The 22,182-nt window shown below is 42.6% G+C and overlaps 1 protein-coding gene across 6 annotated transcripts in view; it reads left to right on the top strand.

Moving 5' to 3' along the window:
• Positions 1-332: 332 nt before the first annotated feature.
• KIF2A (kinesin family member 2A) overlaps positions 333-22,182 on the top strand; it is a 65,808-nt gene continuing 43,958 nt past the window's right edge. For 2 of the 6 annotated variants that reach the window (XM_081945207.1, XM_081945209.1), the window contains exons 1-2: positions 333-957; positions 21,627-21,721. In XM_081945207.1, the coding sequence (XP_081801333.1) occupies positions 894-957; positions 21,627-21,721 (159 nt within the window). In that variant the 5' untranslated portion in view covers positions 333-893. Of the gene's footprint in view, positions 958-1,432; positions 1,455-7,710; positions 7,730-21,626; positions 21,722-22,182 lie in introns of those variants that run through there. The other 4 variants (XM_081945211.1, XM_081945212.1, XM_081945208.1 and 1 more) reach the window with 3 other exon arrangements.

Genomic DNA, 22,182 nt, shown 5'->3' on the forward strand with positions numbered 1-22,182 from the left:
TCAAAATAAACTATCTGACGTAACTACCGGGAAGGTAACAGGCTTATGCTATTAAGAGGGCAGGTGGGGTGAGGTTGCAGCATCTTAAATATAGTAAATAGACTCAACTTCATACACGACCCTTTTGGAGGAATGACAAGTAAGTCTAAGTAAGAGTTGGGGTGACAATGCCTCAATGAAGAGGCTCCTTTTTCATTCAGGGCATCAAAATCCCACATGAGGTAACAACGGACAGAACGAGAACTGAACCCGCCTTCCGATAGAGCTTCTGCCCGTCCGGCTCCCCTCACTCTCGCGGCCTCCGCTGCAAAACGGGGAGAAACACAGTAACCTCAACTCCGCCACCCGCGAGTCCGCTCGAAGGACCAAGGCCCCAAATGCACCTGGTCGAATGCATTTCCTCGTAAACCTCAGCACGCTGCCGACGAGGAAGCGAAGCCGGGGGCTGGAGTTCAGGAGGCGGAGAGCAGAGCCCGTCCCCCTCCCGCTCAGCGCGGCGGCGCCGTAGCCACCAGAGAAAGCGCCGCCGAGGAAGCGCCTGGAAGCCGGCGGGCGGGCGGCGACGGCGGCCTCCGCGGCGCCCCACGCCAAACTCTGAAAATCCGCCGCCCGCCTCTGCTCCTCCCACTCCTTCAACCGATCCTGCCGTGACGCCTCCATTGTGTGCGCAGCGGCAGCGGCTCCCGGCGACTGTTGTATCCGGCCGGCGCCTTTTTCTCCTCCTCCTCCTCCTTCCTTCCCCCTCCCCTTTTCCCGTAGAAACTGCTGTGGCCGCCGCCGCCGCCGCCTCTTTCCCGCCGCCCCTCCCGCTTCTTCTTTTCCTTCAGCCGGGCGCCCCCCCCCCGCCTCGCCGCCTCATCTTCGGTGTCTCCCCCGTCCCTTTCGATGACGCGATGGCAACGGCCAACTTCGGCAAGATCCAGATAGGGATCTACGTGGAGATCAAGCGCAGCGATGGTGAGCCGGGGAAGGGGGAGGGGAGGCAGAGGAGGGCAGCAAACCGATGAATGGGTGGAAGCGATGCCGGGGGGAGCTCGAGTGGAGGGGCCGAAGGTGGGCGCGGGCCCCGAGAAGGAGCGGCGTAGGCGCCGGGGCCTGTGGCGTCGGCCCGCGGTCGTTAAGGAGATTTTTATGTCGCCTCTTGCGGCGCGGATGGGGCGGTGAGGCACCCGGGGTGGCAGACCTGCGCGGTCGCGCCGCTGGAGACGGCAGAGAAAGAGGGAGGTTGCTGCAGTGCCGTGGGGAAGGGAGGGCGCGGAGCCGCGGGGAGGGTTTCGGGGGTGCGGAGTTGTAGGGGAAGTCGCCTCAGGGATGGGGAGGCTCGGGAAGGGCGTGGCCCGGGAGGCCGAGGCCGGCCGGTTGGAAAGGCTGCGCGCGGAAACTTGGGGGTAGCAACAGGAGTATTTTCGGCGAGCGATGGGGAAGCATGTGCGGGAGACCCAAGGAGAATGCAGGCAGGTCTCACTTGCGGCTTCTCCGAGGTGCAAACCTGTATTCTGAAGCCCGACTGCGGTCAGCTTTCCTTCTAATTAAAAAGCAGAAACAAATGGAGTGACATCCTGCTATTCGGAACAATGTCACATATAGCGTGCAGCATTTAATTTAAATAAAATGGGATTGCTAATTCTCTCGTTCTGATAGCCGCATACTTGCACACTACTCCCCCCGGGAAGGTGAAGTTCCTGGGTCGATCCCAGGTTTTCTCCCCTTTCTTTTTTTCTTTCTTTTCCCATTTCTGCCCCGTGTCTCGTGGCAACAGTGTGTGAGAAGCTTTCTTAACGATGCGGATGAAGTTTGTAGGCGTGGGAAGCTTTGGTGAGATTACACTTGCCAGGTGTGGATAACAGCGTGCGGAGGGTTGCGTGCAAAATGAATCTCTTTGCTCAGCCATGATGAATGTGAGATGCCATTGGATGCTCCTAGTTATTTTTGATGACGCTGGGATGAGGTCAGATTTAAATTCGTTCTGGAAGGGTACCTAACCGATGCTGCTTAATATTTGCGAAATTCAGGAGCTCGTCACCTGGGAGGTTTTCATAATAGGACTAAGAAATAAACACTATCGATAATTGTGCTTTCTCTTTCAGCATTTTGATTTACACTCCATACACTTTTTATTCTGCAGTTCTAACTGCAGGTACTCATATTGTTAGAGTTTATCAGAGGAACCTATACCAATAGTTAAGCAGTCATAAACAAATGAATTGGGTCAAAATTCTTGATTTTATTATATTTTCAAAGTGATTCAAGGAATTTGTTCATTCTTTACCACAGATGATAAAAATAGGTATATGTCTCTAACAAATTGTTTCTGTCTGGGGATCATTGTAACTTTAAAAAAGATACTTGTATCATACTAATTATAAGAAATAGAATTATAGAGTTGCTTACCACTACCAGTAAAAAGTGATGGGATGAATGAAAATTCCTGAGTATCTTTGTTTGGATAGGTTCCTGATGGGCTTTAAATAGTTTAATACCTATACCAGCGATGGTGAACCTTTTTTGGCTGCGTGCCATAAGTGGGGGAGCTTCCCTGAAGCCCCCAGAGTGCAAAAAAACGGCCCTACAGGCAAACTGGAAATTCAGGAATGGACTTCCGGTTGGTTTGCTCGTAGGGCCGGTATAAGCCCTCCGGGACCTTCCAGAGGCTTTCCTGAAGGCTCCGGAGGATGAAAAACGACCCAACAGACAAACCGGAAGTCACTTCTGGTTTGCCCATAGGGCTGTTTTTTTGCACTCCGGAGGCTTCAGGGAAGCTCCTGAAGCCTCCAGAGGGCCTCCAGGACTGTTTTTGCCTTCCCCAGGCTCTTATAAAGCCGCTGGAGCCTGGGGAGGGGCGAAAAATGGCTTTAAAAAGGCTGAACTCAGCTGCGTGCTGGCCAGCTGACAGGGCAACGCCTCGCTTATCCTGACAAATGGCTCCGCATGCCACTTGTGGCACACGTGCCATAGGTTTGCCATCCCGGATTTATACTATCAAATGGTTTCAAATAAATTGTTTTATTTTTGTAAGGAATCTTAGATTTAGATGTTTGTGTTGTGGAGGGCCATTGTCATTCACCTCTGTAACCTATTTTATGAGGTTTTTTTCAAAGTAGTTGACTTGTTGCCTGCTGTTTGGAAAAAAGTGTAAATGTTAGCTTACGAATATAACTTTTGGTAGATTTTATTCCTTCTAATTCTGTAAGGAAGCAGGAATTGGAACAAATAATATTTAACTTTAATCAGGAAAGTTGAAAAAGCATTCTGAAAGAATATAGAAGCAAACCACTTCCTTCCTATTGCAAAGAAAACATAGATGAACCAACTATCAGCCAAGCAGTGGATGCATTGCTAATATAACTATGACTCACTATGACCTAAGTCATTTAGGGAATTAAGAAACAATAGAATATATATGGTGGTGAGATTCAGAACTTTGATATAATTTTATAATAAGAAACAGCACACACGTGTTATTTAAAAAGAATCACTAACATAATGACAGATTACTGGTAGTCCTCACTTGCTGTCTACTTATTCAGGGATTATTTGAAGGTAATATACAAAGGCACTGAAAAACAAGCCTTATGACTGATGTTTGAAGTTGTGGCTGTCTCATCCCTGTGCTCACATGACTGTGATTTGGGCCCTTGGAAGCCAGTTCACATTTATGACAATCACAGTATCCCATGGCTACATGATTTCCATTGTGACATTCTCAGCTGACGTTTTGCAAGCAAAATCAACGGGAAGTTTAAAGGAAGTTGCTCCTCATAGTTGTAATGTTACACTTAGCAACTTGCAATGATTTGCTTAATGACCACACCTGGAACTGACCCCTTGAGTTGACCTCACATGGTATCAGTCTTAACTACCATACCATTTGGCACCTGAATTGCCATTTTGTCTTGTGGTTGGTAAGTGAGGACTACTTGTATAAATGTTGATTAAAGATTGGTAAAGAATTGAATAATAGTTTTTATTTTTTAAGCTTGTTTAACTTATTGCATTGTGTTAAGATACTTCCAGATATAAATTGGCTAAAGTTTGTAATGCAGCAAAGTTACAATTTATATAAGAAATTGATGTTTAAACCAATTTTTTGGAACATGCCTGAAGGTCTAAATAATTAAAAAGATACTTGCCAATAAGATACTAAGTTTTGTACCACACACTTGATAGGTCAGTGCCACATGAAAGTGCCACCCATCAAATATAAAAGAATGATGAGATTCTAAGAAAGCAACTAGATATTTATAATACTTGGGATTAGTTTATATTTGAAGGCATGGTAAACTATAACTCATTTCACGTACTCCTGGATCTAACCAGTCTGTCAATGGTTTGCATTTCCATAGACCAGGGGTTGGCAACCTTAAACACGCAAAACACCACAAAGGTCCTAACTGGAAGCACCCCATTCAATTCTGGAGCCAACTGGAAGTCTGGTTCCCCCATCATAGACTTTCGTAGTACGGTGTCCTTTTTCCACTAACTGTCCTAACCGAAAGCTCTATCAATTGTGGAGCAGAAGGATGAAAGAGCCACATGTGGCTCCAGAGCCATATGTAGCTCCAGAGCCATTGGTTGCCGACCCCTGCCATAGATTGTCTGCCATAGTACAAGAATGTTATTGGTCTTTCTCCTGAAATGTAATCAACCTCACTGTCTACTCAAGTATTCCATGTGTACTATTGGTTACATTTAGAATTCAGGTAATTTAAGGTTATTTATAGCAAAGAACTGACAGGCAGAGAAAAGATTAAATACTCATTTCCCTTCCTAATTCTCTGGCTTTGATCCTTTTCTTGAAGTAGTTTTTCCTGTTTAAAAAGGAATTATGGTAACAGCTCATCTACAATATGAGGAGGATAGGGGAGAAAGCCACTATAGTAAAATATCTAAATCTTTTTGCACAGAATATCTGATTGGATAGGCTTTTGGTCTAATCTTTTTTTCCATTTTTTAAAATATTCTAGTTAGTGGGACCACATTCAGTGCTACAGTTATTTTACTGAATACTGTATCCTTGGTCCTCTACTGAAGAGCCAATGCAGATACATACATGAGCTCAGGACCAGAATTATATAGCTTTTCTTCCCTAGTGACATTTGGGTTTAAGCTCTGTTAATTTCAGTAGAAGCTCTAGATGTACATAGATTCAAAATTATGTTGAAACTAAACCTATTAAAACTATTAAGATTGAATGCATTTCTATATAAAATTGTAAGTAATAAGGCTGCTATGATCATTCTAAGGAGTGCTTTGTAGCAACATTTTTACTGAATTTTAGCAAAGCTATGTGTTTGCAGTACCAAACCCAATTGAATTGCTTTCTGAGCATGTACATGTGAACTGGGAAGGCCTTCAAAGCAATTGGCTCTTATGACTCAGTTACACTTCATTTGCACAGCCTTACCTGAGTCGAAGAAACATATTTATACTCTCAAAATGTTTCAAATATATTCATATATTTTCCACCCAAGTTTTGAATGTAAACATGGAAGAAATATGCATTCTAAAGAATAATGGTATTTCATTACATATTTTAGTAAGAAGTGAAAATTAGATTAACAAAGATGCGAACCAAATAAGAATTCTCACCTCCTTAATGGATAGAAACCTCTTCAAGCATTGTATTTCTACTGGTAAATACAAACTACCTTCTTTGCATGTTTTTTCTTTCTAGAGTGCAGGTTTCTCATTTTTTCATCCAGTTCCCTTCAGAAAAATTAATCTTTGATATTTAGTAAATTATTTAGTCCATGATTTGGTCCTCTGAGGTGAAATGTAATGTACAAGTAATCCCTTGATTTACAACAGTTCATTTAGTGACCATTCAAAGTTACAATGGCAGTGAAAAAAGTAACTTTTGACCCATTTTTCACATGGCTATTGCAGCATCCCCATGGTCACGTGATCAAAATTCAGATGCTTGGCAACCAACTCATATTTATGATGGCTGCATTGTCCGGAGATCATGTGATCACCTTTTGTGATCTTCTGACAAGCAAAGTCAATGGGGAAGCCAGTCTCAATTAGCAATTGTGTTACTAACTTATCAACTGCAGTGATTCACTTAACAATTGTGGCAAGAAAGGTCTTAAAATGGGGTCAAAATTCACTTAACAAATGTTTCACTTAGCAGCAGAAATGTTGGACTCAATTGTGGTCAAGGACTACCTGTACCTGTCAATACAAGATGGCAGAAAAATTTATTAAGCTATCAAGGTCATGTAGGCCAGTCAGCTGTTGATCTGCTGATTGCTAGAATATGTGTGTGTACACACATACAGACAGACAGACAGACATAGATAAAACTTACTCTCAGAATCTGTGGTCCTTAACATCAATTGATTGATTGCCCTGCCTTCTGGAATGAGACAAAATAGGTCTTGATTTTCTTTGTGGATGATTTGGAGTATTTAAAAACTGATTTTTTTTGGGGGGGGGGGGGAGGCTAAACATATCAAGATCCTTCTATTTCTCATAGGTCTTATTTCCACTTTCCTTATTCAACATCATTCTTGCTCTTCTTCTGAATCATTAAAACATAGTGTCCATAATTGGATAAACGTTCCTAGAATCCTAATATCCAGAATTTATAAGTGTTTCTAGTTCTCTTACCAGTATTAGTATGATGGCTTCCAGCTCCCATTCATTGCCCTAGGACAGGGGTCCTCAAACCTTTTAAACAGGGGGACAATTCACGGTCCCCCAGATTGTTTTGGGGGCTAGGCTGGCTCTGTGGCCATGGCTAGGTGATCATGTGACTGGGTGGGCATTGTTAGGTGATCATGTGACTGGGTGGGTGTGGCAAATTTAGCTGTCCATTTTGCCCATTTTTGTCTTGGGGTGGATGGGCGTAGGAAGCCCGAGCTAAGAAACGGAGGTGAGGGGCTCTGTTTTCCTCGCCTAGGGCCTCTGCGCATTGCGTTTTGGCCTCCCTTGTCCCCAGAAGCACTCTGCCGGGCAAAAATGGGATGCTCCGAGGCCTCCGCACATCCCATTTTTGGCCTCCTCAGCTCCCAGAAGCACTCTGCCAGGCAAAATGGGATGCGTGGAGGCCTCTGCACCTCCTTTTTTTTGGCCTCCCTGGCCCCCAGGACCACTCTACTGGGCAAAAACAGCCTTACCTTCCAGCTCCAGCCTGCAGGGTTCGCTAAGGTGAGACCTGCACTCAGCTGAAGGGTGGGGGCTGATGGGTGGGCAGGGCAATATGGGCGGGGCAGCCTCGTGCCGTACAGGCCAGATTAATGGCTTCAGCTGGCCATAGTTTGAGGACCCCTGCCCTAGGAGAAAACATTGCCTTTTAATAGTGACTTCCATTTGCTGGATTGTTCAGTTACAGTTATAGGAAAATCAAAAATAATCAAACCTGATTTTTTTGTTTAGGTGCCTCTACTGAATAATTGCTAAAATAACAGCCTATGGAATGATGTAACCAGATGTAGGTGTAGGTATAGCTGATGGCCAATCACATTTTCATCCATTAAGATGAAAATTGATTAGAAAATGCTGTAAACAAGAATATATTACTGGGAGAAAAAGTTGAAGTCAGATAAGCCAGGCACACATTAGTATTGTTAGTCAAATTACTGGCAGATTTTCACCATACATTATTTCCTCAAAATTTAGGTTGCTTTCCACAGGTTCCTCTTCGCTAGACTCTGGTGATTCCTGTACTCCATTGCTTGCTATGGATTTTCATTTGGGATTGGATTAGCTGTCTTTGGACGTTCAGGTATAGTTCAAAACAGCCCCTTTATTATCTGACAGTGACATTTTGGAGAACAGAAGCATTTCGTTGCATCATTTTCTACTATGATTTGGGGACTCTCCAGATCCCTAGCAGTCTCTTTATTCCTTCATTCCCACAGAGCATGTATTAAGGTTTTCGGCATAGGAAGTAAAAAGTTCAAAAATAATAAGCCCTCTCAGCAAATGCAGTATGAAATCACAAAGCCTGAGTATAATATATGGTATTATTTTTGTGACATTCCAACTATGGCATTTTTGCAAATTGTCATGCCCTAGAATCATTTCAACATTTAGCTTAGAAACAGTGGTGAGCATTCTGTTTAAACATTAATGCCTATAGATAGTTCGATCTTTAAGCATCTTTTCATAGGCACTATTGCAACAGCTTCAGCATTCATTTTTGAAAAAGTGCTTTGGGGAATATTTCATTATTACTACAAAAGGCTTAGGCTTGCCAAAAGGGAAAAAAATACCATATTTCTTATAAAGATGTGACTAGAATAACAAGAAGTCCAGGCTTGGAGTTAAATGTAGAATTGACCATATTGTAAGAGATATTCCTTAGATAAAAGCTTTTGAATGTGTGAAAGTATCATTAGAAACTCCATTATTGGAAGAAAATTCAAATAGGGTTGCTAGGTATTCAAGACTCATATTTTTTCAGAAATGATTTAGTGACTAGCATACTTACTTAATCAACACCATATATACAGCTCTCTGTGACCTGTAAATTGTTGTTCATATGCAAACACACTAACTAGAATCTTGTAAGATCTTTTCCAATTCACATGGTATAAGTCATTTAGCAGCATGTTTTGCTCAGTGTAAGAATCAGCCAAATCACTCTCCACAAAGAGTTATCCAGCCTTAAACTGAAAATTTCCAGTGAAGGTTAGTCAATTAAGCTTTCTGAGCTGATAGTTGCACTATTTAATAGCTACTGCCATTAGGAAATTCCTCCTAGTATTTAGCCTCAATTCTTTCTTTTAATTTCAATTTCTTAGTTCTAGTCCTACACTCACCTTCAATAGATAGCTGAGTCTTCACCCTGTTTTTTGTGACAGCCTTTTAGATATTTAATATAATAATACATTAGCAGAGTTGGAAGGGAACTTGGAGGTCGTCTTGTCCAACCCCCTGCCTAGGCAGGAAACCCTATACCGTTTCAGACAAATGGCTATCCAATATCTTCTTAAAGACTTCCAGTGTTGGGGCATTCACAACTCCTGGAGGCAAGCTGTTCCACTGATTAATTGTTCTAACTGTCAGGAAATTTCTCCTCAGTTCTAAGTTGCTTCTATCCTTGATTAGTTTTCACCCATTGCTTCTTGTTCCAGCCTCAGGTGCCCTGGAGAATAGTTTGACACTCTCTTCTTTGTGGCAACCCCTGAGATATTGGAACACTGCTATCATGTCTCCCCTAGTCGTTCTTTATCATTAAACTAGACATACCCGGTTCCTGCAACTGTTCTTCATATGTTTTAGTCTCCAGTCCCCTAATCATCTTTGTTGCTCTTCTTTTCACTCTCTCCAGAGTCCCCACATCTTTTCTACATTGTGGTGACCAAAACGGAATGCAATATTCCAAGTGTGGCCTTACCAAGGCATTATAAAGTGGTATTAACACTTCACGTGATCTTGATTCTATCCCTCTGTTTATGCAGCCTAGAACTGTGTTGGCTTTTTTGGCAGCTGCTGCACACTGCTGGCTCATATTTAAATGGTTGTCCACTAAGACTCCAAGATCCCTTTCACAGTTATTACTGTTGAACAAGGTACCACCTATACTGGACCTGTGCATTTCGTTTTTGTTGCCTAAATGTAGACAGCTACTGTATTGTTCCTTAGTCTTCTCTTTGGCAGGTTAGGCATGTAGCCACCCAGCACCTCTCTTACAAACATTTCTAGCTTTTCCATGTCCATTTATATATTTCTAATTTTGCATAAACCCTGTTTAAAAAAAGGCCTCAAAGTAATTTAAAATATTCAGTTAAAATACTTTTTAGTATGTACTATTTTAGTCAACACTTTTTAATGTCTTATTTTGCTCAATTCTTCAAACATAAAGCATACTAGCTGGAGAATTCTGGGAGTTGAAATCTTACATCTTAATGTTGCTAAGGTAGGTTTAACCTATACAAAGTATAGTGGTATTTATTACTTTCTTTGATCTTGATGCAGTGATTTGCTTAATATGCACCATGCCTATATTGGCAACCCATTGATAGTCCACTAATACATCAGGGCTTTTTTTTATACATCGTCAACAAGCCATAACTTCCAAATTTAATGCTGCAAAAGTAATCAACGTTTCCATCCTCTAGGCCAGGGGGGGTCAAACATTGTCACGTGACGTATCATGACTTTTTTCCCTTCGCTAAACTGAGGGTGGCCGTGGGCAGCACGCAGTTCATCTGACCGACGGGCCACAAGTTTCACACCCTTGCTCATTTATAAGAATATGGTATAGCACTCGCAGTGGTGGGTGTCCTATTTGCTATTTTCTCCCAGGAATTGATGTAGTTCATTTATGAAGAAAGTATGGATGCCATTGTTTTAAGTAGTTGTACACTTACTGAAATACAATACTGCTGTTTATATTTTAAAATCCATTTTCTTAATTTTTATTTTCTGTTTTTGCATGACATAAAAGAACTAAGCTGCTCTATCTAGTCTTTAACACATGAACCTATAGAGGCGCTATACACCTGCTGTTGTTTCTGTCTCATAAGAGAAAAAAGTTGTGTTTTTTCTGTAACATATTTTTCTAGGGATTTCTCACCATTTTTGACCCTTGTAGAACAACTGAGTTATTTTTAACCTCATGACTATGTTGAGTGATATATGTCCAATAAAAGATGGTGAAGAAGATATTTATCAGAAGATGTTAATCCATTTGAAGCCATATTTATATAAAGTATTTGTATAAATTATTGCTGTTTTTATTATTTCATGTAATAATATATTAATGGTATCTTTAACAGAAGCAAGGATTGGTTGGTCTTGGCTTAATTCTTTTACGGTGTATGAATTTAAGTCTCATTTTAGGACTTTTTTGCTACTGAATATTTTTGATCACAATTCAGTTGTGAGCAGTAACTGGATAGAGAATTGAGATTACAAGATGTTGGTTATGTATTCATAGAAAAATATTTGTGTCTTGGGCTCTAAAAGTTGTTTTATCAATGTATACTGAATTAGAAGCATGAGCAGAAAAGATCGTCAAGGTTTGTTTTTTAAAAGTTGAATTGTATAAATTTATATCTATTTAATAGGTTGTTGTATTTTTCTCTTTTGAAAAAATATACATTTTAGAGAAAGAATATAGGCTAGGGTTTTATGAGATCTTAGTGTTGGATAGTTGGTCTTCTTATTTTATTTTCTACGGGGGTACTCCCCTCCTCCATTGTTTCGATCTCTTTAAGTATTTTAGTGTAGGATTTTTTAAAATAGTAGTAATAAATGTGCAGAAAGTCTGCCCTATTACAGAAACTAATATTTATATATACATACAGTATAGATACACACACACACAGTATATCTGTTCCAGTTTCTTTCTTGCTGAAGTTTTGAGTTGTCAAACTTGTGGTTACTTTTTTTCCCAGACTTGAGGGTTAGAGGCATCTGTTCAGTGTTTCCATAATTATTCTGTCTGGCCTGAAAATTGGTTGCTGTCTTGCCAACTTCAGCCTTTACAGGGATTATAAAGAAATCCATGGAGTAGATTGTGAAGACAAAAAAAACCTGATCCTGTAAAGAAGGTATTGCTGCCAAGAGATCTAAATGGGTCTATCCATGTTGTTATCAGGAATCAAGATTGGGAGTTTTTCCCTTTTATCACATAGACTTTTATACCAGAGATAGTCTCAATGAAAAGTTACTTCCTAGTTCTTCTGTCTACTTGCTTCAGTTATCTTAAATATCATGTTTATGAGATTCATTATTAATGTCTGCATTTGTGATAAATTCCATTGAATTGCTCTGTATAAACAATAAAAGTACCCAAAGTGATGGAATCTCTTTTAGTTTCATATACTGTGTGATTGTTGTGGGCCAAAAATATTGGTGTTCCTTTCTCATCTAATGTCTCCATTTTTTAAACTGATAATTTTAAACTCAAAAAGCATTGTCGATATTGGGAGAGGAGATTTCCAATGTATGATATATTATAGGCTGTTGCCATAAACCATCCTGACAGAAAATTATTATTTTTTAATTTAGTGTCTTTTATGAATAGTTATTTTCTTAATATGTATAATATCGTATTACAGTAGAGTTCCCCAATCTTTTTGGCTTTGTGCTCACCTTGCTCTTTGCACAAGTGGGGATGCGATGTGCACACACTCTCCCACCACTTTCGTGGCCCAGTTCCATATGGCTCAATGCCTAGAGGTGGGCTGTGGCCCAGGAGTTGAGGATCATCGAGATCAGATAGGGTAGCTTTCCTGACAACAGAATATACTGTTTAATTCTTATGGACAAAACGCCAGTTATTCTAAAATAGCAATAGCACTTACATTGCTTTATAGTTTTATCATATCGCTCCTGACGGGTTTTTTAATTGTGTATTTTGTATTTTAATTGAGGGGATTTTAAATTGAAATTTTAATTCTATTTTATTCATCTGTTTACCTCCTCCATGCGTATGTATATGTTTATGTACTATTTATATTTGTATATTTTATGTGTTTTAATTGTACGCTGCCCCGAGTCCTTCTGGAGAGGGTGCGGCTAATCAAATAAAATTTGATTGATTGATTGATTGATTGATTGATAGTGCTTTACAGCCCACTCTAAGCAGTTTTACAGAGTCAGCGTATTGCCGCACAATCTGGGTCCTCATTTTATCCACCTCGGAAGGATGGAAGGCTGAGTCAACCTTGAGCCTGGTGGGATTTGAACTGCCAAATTGCAGGCAGCCGGCAGTCAGCAGAAGTGGCCTCCAGTACTGCATTCTAATCACTGTGCCATCAAAGCTCATATAATAATAATTACTTTATGATTTTATTAATATTTTTCTTATAGATATGCTTTGAATCTCAGAGTAGGTTACTTCACCCAGTTTTAACATAGTCTTCTTGCTTCTATAGTTATGTTATTGGCAGGAGATAACTTAAATCTCTGGCTAGACTTTATCTAGCAACTGAATTAAGTTCATTCACCAAGAAGAAAAATATGTTTTGTCTTCAGCAGTTATTTTGAATGAGTTTGTTATCAGAGAAACAAAGAAATGGATTCAAACGAGGAAATGAGCCTGGCTTCCTTACACTTCTCCAGATGAATCTGTAAACATGTACAAAGAAGAAAAAATTCCCAAAAGAAAAACAGCTGTTTATCTGATAAATGAGAAAGCAGAGCTTGCTTTGGCTTTATGTATTGTGTCATTTGGAAAATGATTAGGTATAATTGATTATTATCTGAAATGAAAGAAAATACATGTTAGATACTTGCTACAGTTATAATGGTTTCCACCAAGTCCTCTGTTCCGGAGGGAACAGAGGTTTAATGTCATTGGTTGAAGGATCTGACAGCTCCCTATAAAAGGGCTGCTGCCAGACTCAACCTTCGCTGGATTGGTCATACTTGTGTTATAATAAAGAGCTGTTGTTACCGTTAGCCTGTATGTGCCAGTCCATTACCTGATCTAACACTGGCGATGTGGATGGGATTGGAAGGCAACTAGGCGAACCAAAAAGAACATAGCAATCCAGCAAGTACATCCAGCCCGGAACTCAGCGCGGCTTCGAGCAGCCATTTTTGAGTGGCAAACTCAAAACGCCCTCAGAACACAAAATGGCCATGCATGCCCCATCGACTCCGTATGACCCAGTCACCGAGCACTGGGACTCGTATATGCTGAGGTTCGACTGCTTCCTGGAAGCCAACAACCTCATGGGCCTTTCTGAAGGCCATAAGAACATGTTCCTCGGTTACTGTGGATGGGAAGTGTTCGAAATTGCCAAAGATCTCTCTGAATCAACGCCGCTACAATCGGTTGCTTGGTCCGTGCTCCAGCAGATGCTGAGGACACACTACGCTCCCAAGCCATCTGAGCACGTCTGCCGGCACAAATTTAATATTCGCAACCAGAAGGAAGGTGCATCAATCAACGAATACGTTATGGCGCTACGAAAGTCCGCAACGTACTGCGAGTTCCGAGACCTAGACAAACTAATTCTTGACCGCATCATATGCAGTGTGCGGGACATTAATTTACAGACGAGATTATTTGCCAAATCTAACCTCACTCTACAAATTGCCTTGAACGAAGCCAGGGCATCAGAATCGGCCGTCAAGTCAACAGAAACCCTACAGCACCAAAGCACTCCACGACGCGCAAAAGATCCCACGCGTACATCGCGAGGCTGCAGAGGCCGAGAGCTGAGAAGGCGAAGATGACAGCTGCCGCATGCGCAGTAGCCGTGCTAAGCCAGCGCGCAAATTCAAACCACGATTCCCACCTTGCGCTATCTGCGGAGGAGACCATGCCCAATCAGCTTGCCATTTCCGCAACGCTATCTGCCAGTGCTGCGAGCGAAAGAGGCACATAGCCAAAGTTTGCAGAAGTGAGTACCCCATGACAACCTGGCAGCCAAGAAGCCGATCTAACCGCCAGCAGAGGCCCAACCAAGGGGCATGGCAGAAGCCACCATGGCACTCAGAGGGCAACACCAGTGTCACCTACCACACCTCAATCGGCCAAGTCAGCACTAGGCGGCCAAAAAAGCTGAAGGTCACAGTCCTCATCGAGGGCTCTCCATGCAAGATGGAGATCAACACTGGGTCATCACTAACCATCATGCCGTGGTCCATGCTCAAGCGGGCTATCCCTTGCCTGAAGAAGCAGCATCTACGCGCCCCTGACATCTGCCTTCGGGATTACCAGGGGAACCGAGTCCCCATTGTGGGCCAGGGCACCTTCCGGGTGCAATTCAAGAAATACAGCAGCCAGCTCCCAGTGACGGTGGTCAGCGGTGACCTGCAAAGGCTCCTGGGGCTTAACTGGTTCGAAGCCCTGGGCCTAGAAGTGACCAATGCCTTGAAAGACGAGAGCACTGAAGCAATTTTTAAGGAGTTCGAGGATGTCTTCGGCACCAGTCTGGAAAGCCACTGTTACTGAGCCCTTACATCGTCTCCTGGTGAAGAACGTGAAGTGGTCCTGGGGCAGAGCCGAGGCTGCTGCATTTGCCGTGGTAAAAAGACTTCTGTCAGCAGAAACGTTCTTGGTGCAGTACAGCCAGACCCTGCCATTGGTGTTGACTTGTGACACTTCTTGAGGAATCATGGTTCTTAATAGTGTTTTCTTTTGGTGAGTGTAAATCCTATAGAGCAGGGGTAATAAACTCGTGGCCGGATGCATTACGGGCTGGCAACACTGACCTCCAGTTTAACAAAGGGAGGAAAAGTCACATTATAGTATTAGTATTAGGATTGTTTGAAAATAATTCAGAAGTGTTTCTGAATGTGTGTACATAGCATTTCTTTAGGTTAGCTGCAATTTTAGAACATTCATGTGATTCAGAAAAACATCTGCTTGTTAATGAGTTGACTCCCAAAGCTGCCATGTCTGAAAATAAAATTTTGGATGCTTTAAAAGAGGTGTTGTGCTCATTTTTCCATTTATTCTGAAGTACCTTTTTTAAAATATTTTGAAGCATGTTCAACCTTCAAATACTTAGCACAATATATGAAGAATTGTTTATAAGCTTTATTGGATGATTTGCAAAGATATTCTTATAGATTGTAACCACAAAAATAATGTGAGGACAAGGAAATGATATACTTAGCCAATGTTTAGTTTGTGACTTCAAAAACGCCAGTTCCTGAAAATAGCTGCAATTTGTGTTAATTATGAAAACCCTCAAGCTATGATTCCTTGACAATTAAACAGTATTATTCTCTTCTCATTTATATTATTGACAGGCACTTGATGTTCATGTTGTTATGAAGGCTAATTATCTAATATCATGGCTTAGCCATTAACAAATGCCAGTGCACCATATATAAACTCAAGGAATAACTGAAACAATGTGAACTGAAACCATGACCCCAAACCCACAAAAATGCTGACAACCACCAGCAACCAAATACATCTTCATTATATACCTCATCCATTTTTATAAACTCCTGTCTAAATCTGTAACTCACCTTATTAATCAACAGAAATCCAATAAAAGTTATCAAAAATACCTAACATAAACATATAGTCCCATTTTCTGTTTAACATCAAATCCAAATACCTCTCTTTAATAATGCAAATCTGATCTTAATTAAGAATTAAACTTTACAGACATTAAAAACCATTAAACATTACTAAACATAACTTCTTATTTATATATCAGGAGCAGAGGTAGTATTCAGCAGGTTCTGACCAGTTCTGGAGAATCGGTAGCAGAAATTTTGAGTAGTTCAGAGAACCGGTAAATACCACTGACTGGCCATGGCCCCATCTATTCTCTGCCTCCCGAGTTCCTGCTGATCTGGAGGAAATGAAGATTTTACAGTATCCTTCCCCTGGAGTGGAGTGGGAATGGAGATTTTACATTATTATTTAACCATAATCCAACAACCAATTTTGCTTCCCCCCCTTTTCCTCCCAGAAGTCTTTAAACATAAAGTACATATTGAATCTCTTATATTCTGATTTAAAATAAGTACTCCACATTGCTCTTTTGTTACCTTATTTATATATGTATCTCTCTTGATTGTTAAATAGTACAACAGCTCTATTTGTAAATCCAATAATTTCCTTCTTTTAGGTTATAATTTTAGAATCTTCCATGATATCCTTTTCATTCTCCCTAGTGGTGGAGGTAGCATCCAGGCTGGGTTGACCTCATCCACTCATTACGAGGACTGAGCCTGACAGTTAATTGAAACCACGCCCCTGTTGCTAGGCAAAGCCCAGTTCCGACTCAGTCCCTCAATGAGGATGGATGCATCATCGCCTTGTTCCTAGGCTGAGAAAAATAGTTGTGGTATTGCCTTTGTGAGTACAGAGATAGTCTTGATTTGATTCCATCATGCAGGCATGACCCTGGCTGACTAAAGCTCCTCACAGAGCTAAAGAGCCTTTGTGGGTCGGTGTCTTTGAGCCCTTTCAGGGCGTGACAGTGTTATCAGGCAAAGATGGTTTAAAGTGCTCGTTTGTGGCTTGAAAAAGCGAGAGTGGCTTGAACTACTATATTGCCTGTGAGGTTCGCGTCTTTCAAGTCCACCGCCGCCGCACGCCCCTGCCTTCACTGCCGGTCCTTCTCCGCTTGCGCTCCGGACCTGTTCGCTTCCCCTGTGAGCTCTGGATATTCTATCAAGCTGGGAAATGCTCCGCCGCTCCTGCTTGCAGTAGAGCTGCGAACCGCGGTAGCCTTGATTGATTGGTAGTCACTTGAGCATCTTTCAGATACCGCAGAATGACCCGAGCCTTCAAAAGCAGGGAATTCAGCTTGCGGAGCTGAACCATCTTGCTTTCAGTGACTGTGGGACCATTGGAAAAAAAGGCGTGAAGCGCCATTTTCGTATTTGTGCACCCTTTCTCTTGTCAAAATGGCGGCCGCCATAGCCTCTGAAGCAACAGATGTTAGCAGGGAGATTACTGCCGAGGCTAGCATTCCCCAGGTGGTGGAGGAACAAGTGGGAGCTCCCCCCCCCCACTGCCTCTACCTCTGCCTCCTCTGGCACCACCAGGGGGCGCAAGAAGCCCTTAAAGACCTCAGCAAAAACCGGAAAGTCTAAGAAATCCTCTAAACCTGCTTCTCGTTATGAGAAGCAGAAGGCGAAGACATTAGAACACATTTACAGGAAAGCTGCTTCCAAGAAGCTTCCCTCCTCTAATACTACTGATTCGTCTCAGCTTGCCCAGATGCAATTGGCTTTACAGCTTTCTCCTGGGGATAGACAGGGCAAGGAGGCTTCGCTTAACCCTCTTTTTCCCATTGATGTGTCAGGCACCTGGGGGCCAACGCAGGAGATAAATTTAGCTGTGACTCCTGCAGCATCATTGGCACCTCCCACTTTGCAGAGGGTAGACAGTATCCCATCTACTTCAGCAGGCATTGGTCAACCTAATCCCCTCTGCATGGTCAATTTCTAAGACATTTTAACTGCCATTTCACAGGGCATTGCAGCAGGCTTGCAGCAAAGGGATGCTCAATCCAACAAGCAACCAGCCCAAACGCAGGCAACTGATAGACCAGCTGTGCCTCCACCCTTGGCAACAGTAAAACCTTTGGCCCTGGATGAGGAAGAATCAGACCACTCTTCTGAATCCGAGGAAGGGGAAATTAAAGAGGCCGAAATGTCCGAGGATGAGGGCAGGGAACCGAACCAGAAACCTTTTCTGGCCTTTTTCCATCAATCCTGTTCCCTTCATTACTATACAAGGCCAAAATGGCTTCAAATTTTGGCACTTAGCTGGTGACCACCACCCCCGCCCGGCAACTGTGTTTTCAGACACCCTGTTTTCCAAGCAGGCTCTTCCATCAGAAACGATACCTACCCCAAAGATCTTCGTTTACCTGGTCCAGTGTCAGTGGGAAGCTCCCACCTCAAGTCCGACTTCATCGGCTTCTGACAAGAAATTCTTCAACGTGGCCAATGAATTGGCTCAGTTCCTGTCGATCCCAGCTATCGACGCCCCGGTAACTGCCCTCTATACTTCAGCCAATATGCTGGGGGGCCCAGAAGATGTCCTTTAACCAGAGGACAAGAAACAAGATCTCATTCTGCAGCGTGGCCACCAGGCAGCGGCATGGGCAATCTGGGCCTCAACCACTGCCTTGTTCTTCACCTGTTCCTATCTTCTCTGGCTGCAGGACCTGGAACAGCATATCCCCATTGCAGACCTCTGTGCCCATCAGGATATTGCCAAACTGGTGGCGGTGGTTCAGTTTACATCTGATGCTACCCTCTCATCCGCCAGATTTGCCTCTCGAGCCATGGCATCTTCTGTGGCATCTCGCAGACTGTTGTGGCTTCACCAATGGCAGGCGGACTGCGCCACAAGTGCCATTTGGCCTCGGCCCCTTTCAAGGGCAAATCTCTCTTTGGGGACGCATTGGATCCTTTTCTCATCGAGAACAACGAAAAGAGAAAGGTTCTCCTTACGGCGCCCAAGAAAGGGTTCTCCCGCTCCACTTCCTATCTATCCCATGCAACCCATGTTTTTCATTCCTTTCGGGGCCAAGATGGGGGGTCGTCCTTTTGGAACCAAGATTATGGTTCGTCCTTTCTGGGGCGGACTACGGCAACCAGGGATATAGGCAGCAAGGAGGCTATTCCTCAAGGCAGAGGGGGCAGTCAGACCACTACCAGAGAGGTAAGGCCTCCAAGCGCCCCCTTCGCGGGGGCGGGAGACGGTTTTACTGCCGGACCTAATTTACCGGCATCTATTTATCCCATTGGAGGCAGATTGGTTTTTTGCGCTGATCAATGGGATAGAAACACCTCCGTGTTTGGGTTTGGTCTACTGTTGGTTCAGGGCTCGCCCTCGAGTTTGTCTCCAACCCCCCATGGCTCTTCAGGGCCTGCCCGTTATCTAACAACCCGGCTTGACGACGCCTTATGCAAGAGGCGATTCAACATCTTTGGACATACGGGCAGTCCAGCTGCTGCCGGCGGACCAATTTATTTGTTCTAAATGTTTCAAGATGCATTCTTTGCAGACTATTTTGAGTAGTGTTAGACACAGAGATTTTCTAACATCAATTGATTTAACGGAGACATACCTCCACATTCCCATCTTACCCCAGCATAGGCAATTCTTACGTTTTTCCTACCTTGGCCACCATTTCGAATATATGGCGTTGCCCTTTGGGCTGTCCTCTGCTCCTCGAGTGTTCACCAAGGTGCTTGCGGCCCTGGTCGCTGTGCTGCGGGAGGTACCTGTCAGATTACAGGCATATTTAGATTACATTCTCATACAATATTCATCACCTAGTCAGGCGCGAAGGGACCTTGCGACCACGATGCAGACCCTTCAAGTCCATGGGTTTTCAATTAACATACCCAAGAATCATCTCCATCCGACCACCAGCTTAGTGCACCTTGGTGCCTTAATTGACACAATTGAGTGTAGAGGTTTTTTTTTGTCACAGGAGCGTCAGGAATCCCTTGTCATTGGCAGGCCAAGTGGCCAGGGGACACAGGGACTCCTTAGCCACACTTTCTAAATTGCTGGGCACCATGGTGTCTGCCATTGGGATAGTTCCTTGGGCACGCTTGCATTCCTGCAAGCTCCAATGGTTTCTTTTGCCTTTTCAGAGGAGACTCTTAAGCTGTTCCCTGGCCAAGGTGCGTATCCCAGCGGAGGTTTCCTGTTCCCTCCTTTGGTGGACGTCTCAGGCCATCACCAAGGGCCATCTGTTCAAGGACCAGAACTCACTGACTCTCACCACAGATGCCAGCCTGTTTGGCTGGGGGGCCCACCTCCAGGGGCAGATGGCCCAAGGGCAGTGGGATCAGGTGGACCGGACTCACAGTATAAACTGGCTGGAACTATGAGTGGTCCACCTGGCTCTCCGCCACTTCAAAGACACAGTGGCGGGCAGACATGTCTTGGTATTGATGGACAATATATTGGCCAAGGCGCATATAAACCGTCAGGGGGAGACCAGATCACGTTCCCTGATGGATGATGCCATGCAGTTGGGTCTTTGGGCCGAGACACTATAGTCATCCTTTTACTGTATAATACAAGAAATAAAAGTTTACCAAGCTGGAGACACATATTTTTCTTTCTTTTTAAGTGGATTAAAGAGGGACTCACTCAGCAAATGCATAAGTAGCAATTTTGAAGGCTTTTAAATCTTGAAGAAGTCATAAAATTAAAACCCAAGGTGATTATAAAGATGGGACTTCGTTGAATTTTAAAATGGCCACATTAATGGCTCAGTATGATGAAACCCACAACTCCTAAGTGATCACAAGTGGCTACAAAAATATCAGTTTCTGCTATTGAGTTCACAAAAAACTCCCAATTGACCGGAATACACAAGGGTGATCTCAAGATCACCCTTTAATTCAGAGATAATTGTTTGGATTCTACATCCAGCTGCCTTTTGACTGCAATGTCTTCCACAAAATATGGGGTGTCAATTCATCTAGTCACTGGAAGTGTTCTCCCTAGTAGAGCTTATTGATGAACACCAACTAATAGTCATAAGACATGATGAAAATTCTTTAATCTCACACCCCATGGATTTATACATAATTTCAACAGGGAAATGGTGAGCACCCTAGACAAATCAGCTACCCATAGACAGATAGAGAGAAACACATTTATACACTATACAATGAGGACTATAAAAAGCTAAAAAGGAAAACAGAAAGTCCAGAACATATGGTTTCTAGCAGCCTACAGCCTGAAAAGCACACAAATTATTCAAACAGAAAACTATCCTAGTCAAGGAACTACCAAGGAGAAAGCTATACCCACCATCATTGGCAGGGCAAGCAACTGTATGTAAACAAGGTGCAAACCCCACACTCACGAATACTGAAGATGTTACGGTATTAATGAAATGTCTGCCTGCAAACAGCCAAGCTCAGAAAGCACCAAGGATTCAAAAGAAAATATTTTCGGTTTCTGAAATATATAGAAGGAGAAGGACTTAGGAGAATGGTTTTTATGCTGTATAATACTTTAGTTTCTACTATCAGCTTAGGGAGAAAAAGTCTCCCAGATAGAGCATAATGGCAAATAGAGGGCAGCTTGGTTTTTTCAGTTGGTTAAAGAAGGAATAGGTATATGAAACTTTCCCAACCGTTTATCATTTGTCAGAGAAAATAGCCTGGGTATTAAGAGCCACTGTGTTGCAATACGTTGTGAGTCTTTTTAAGGATCTTTTGATCACATTTTAAAACTTAACATACTTTCCTTCCAGGTCGAATACATGAAGCTATGGTAACATCTCTAAATGAGGATAATGAAAGTGTTACTGTAGAATGGATTGAAAATGGTGATACTAAAGGAAAAGAGGTATGGCTTTTTTAACCATCTGAATGTTATGAAAAATGAAATTCTTCAAACACAAATACAGTATCAATTTGTAGAAATATTAAATATGAATTGCAGTCAATGAAAACTGTAAGAATGTGGTTCAATGGTATTTTGTATGTTTTTAAAAAAGTCAGTCTAATGGAAGAAATAATGAAAATTTCATAGCCAGCTGAATTTACAAGAAATACCGTGATCCAATACAAGTAGTCAGTCCTGTATTTCTGTTGCTAAGCAACTTGGCCTTTACTTTGTCAGAAAGTCGCAAAAGATGATCACCTGACCCCAGGACATTGCAACAATCATAAATATGAGTCAGTTGCCAAATGCCTGAATTTTGATCATGTGACCATGGAAATGTTGCAATGGTCATAGGTTTTGAAAACGGTCATAAGTCACTCTTTTCAGTGACATTGTAACTTTGAATGGTCACTGTACATCGA

This window comes from Natrix helvetica (genome assembly GCF_964273705.1).
Source record: "Natrix helvetica genome assembly, chromosome: 2".
Classification (NCBI taxonomy): Eukaryota; Metazoa; Chordata; class Lepidosauria; order Squamata; family Natricidae; genus Natrix; species Natrix helvetica.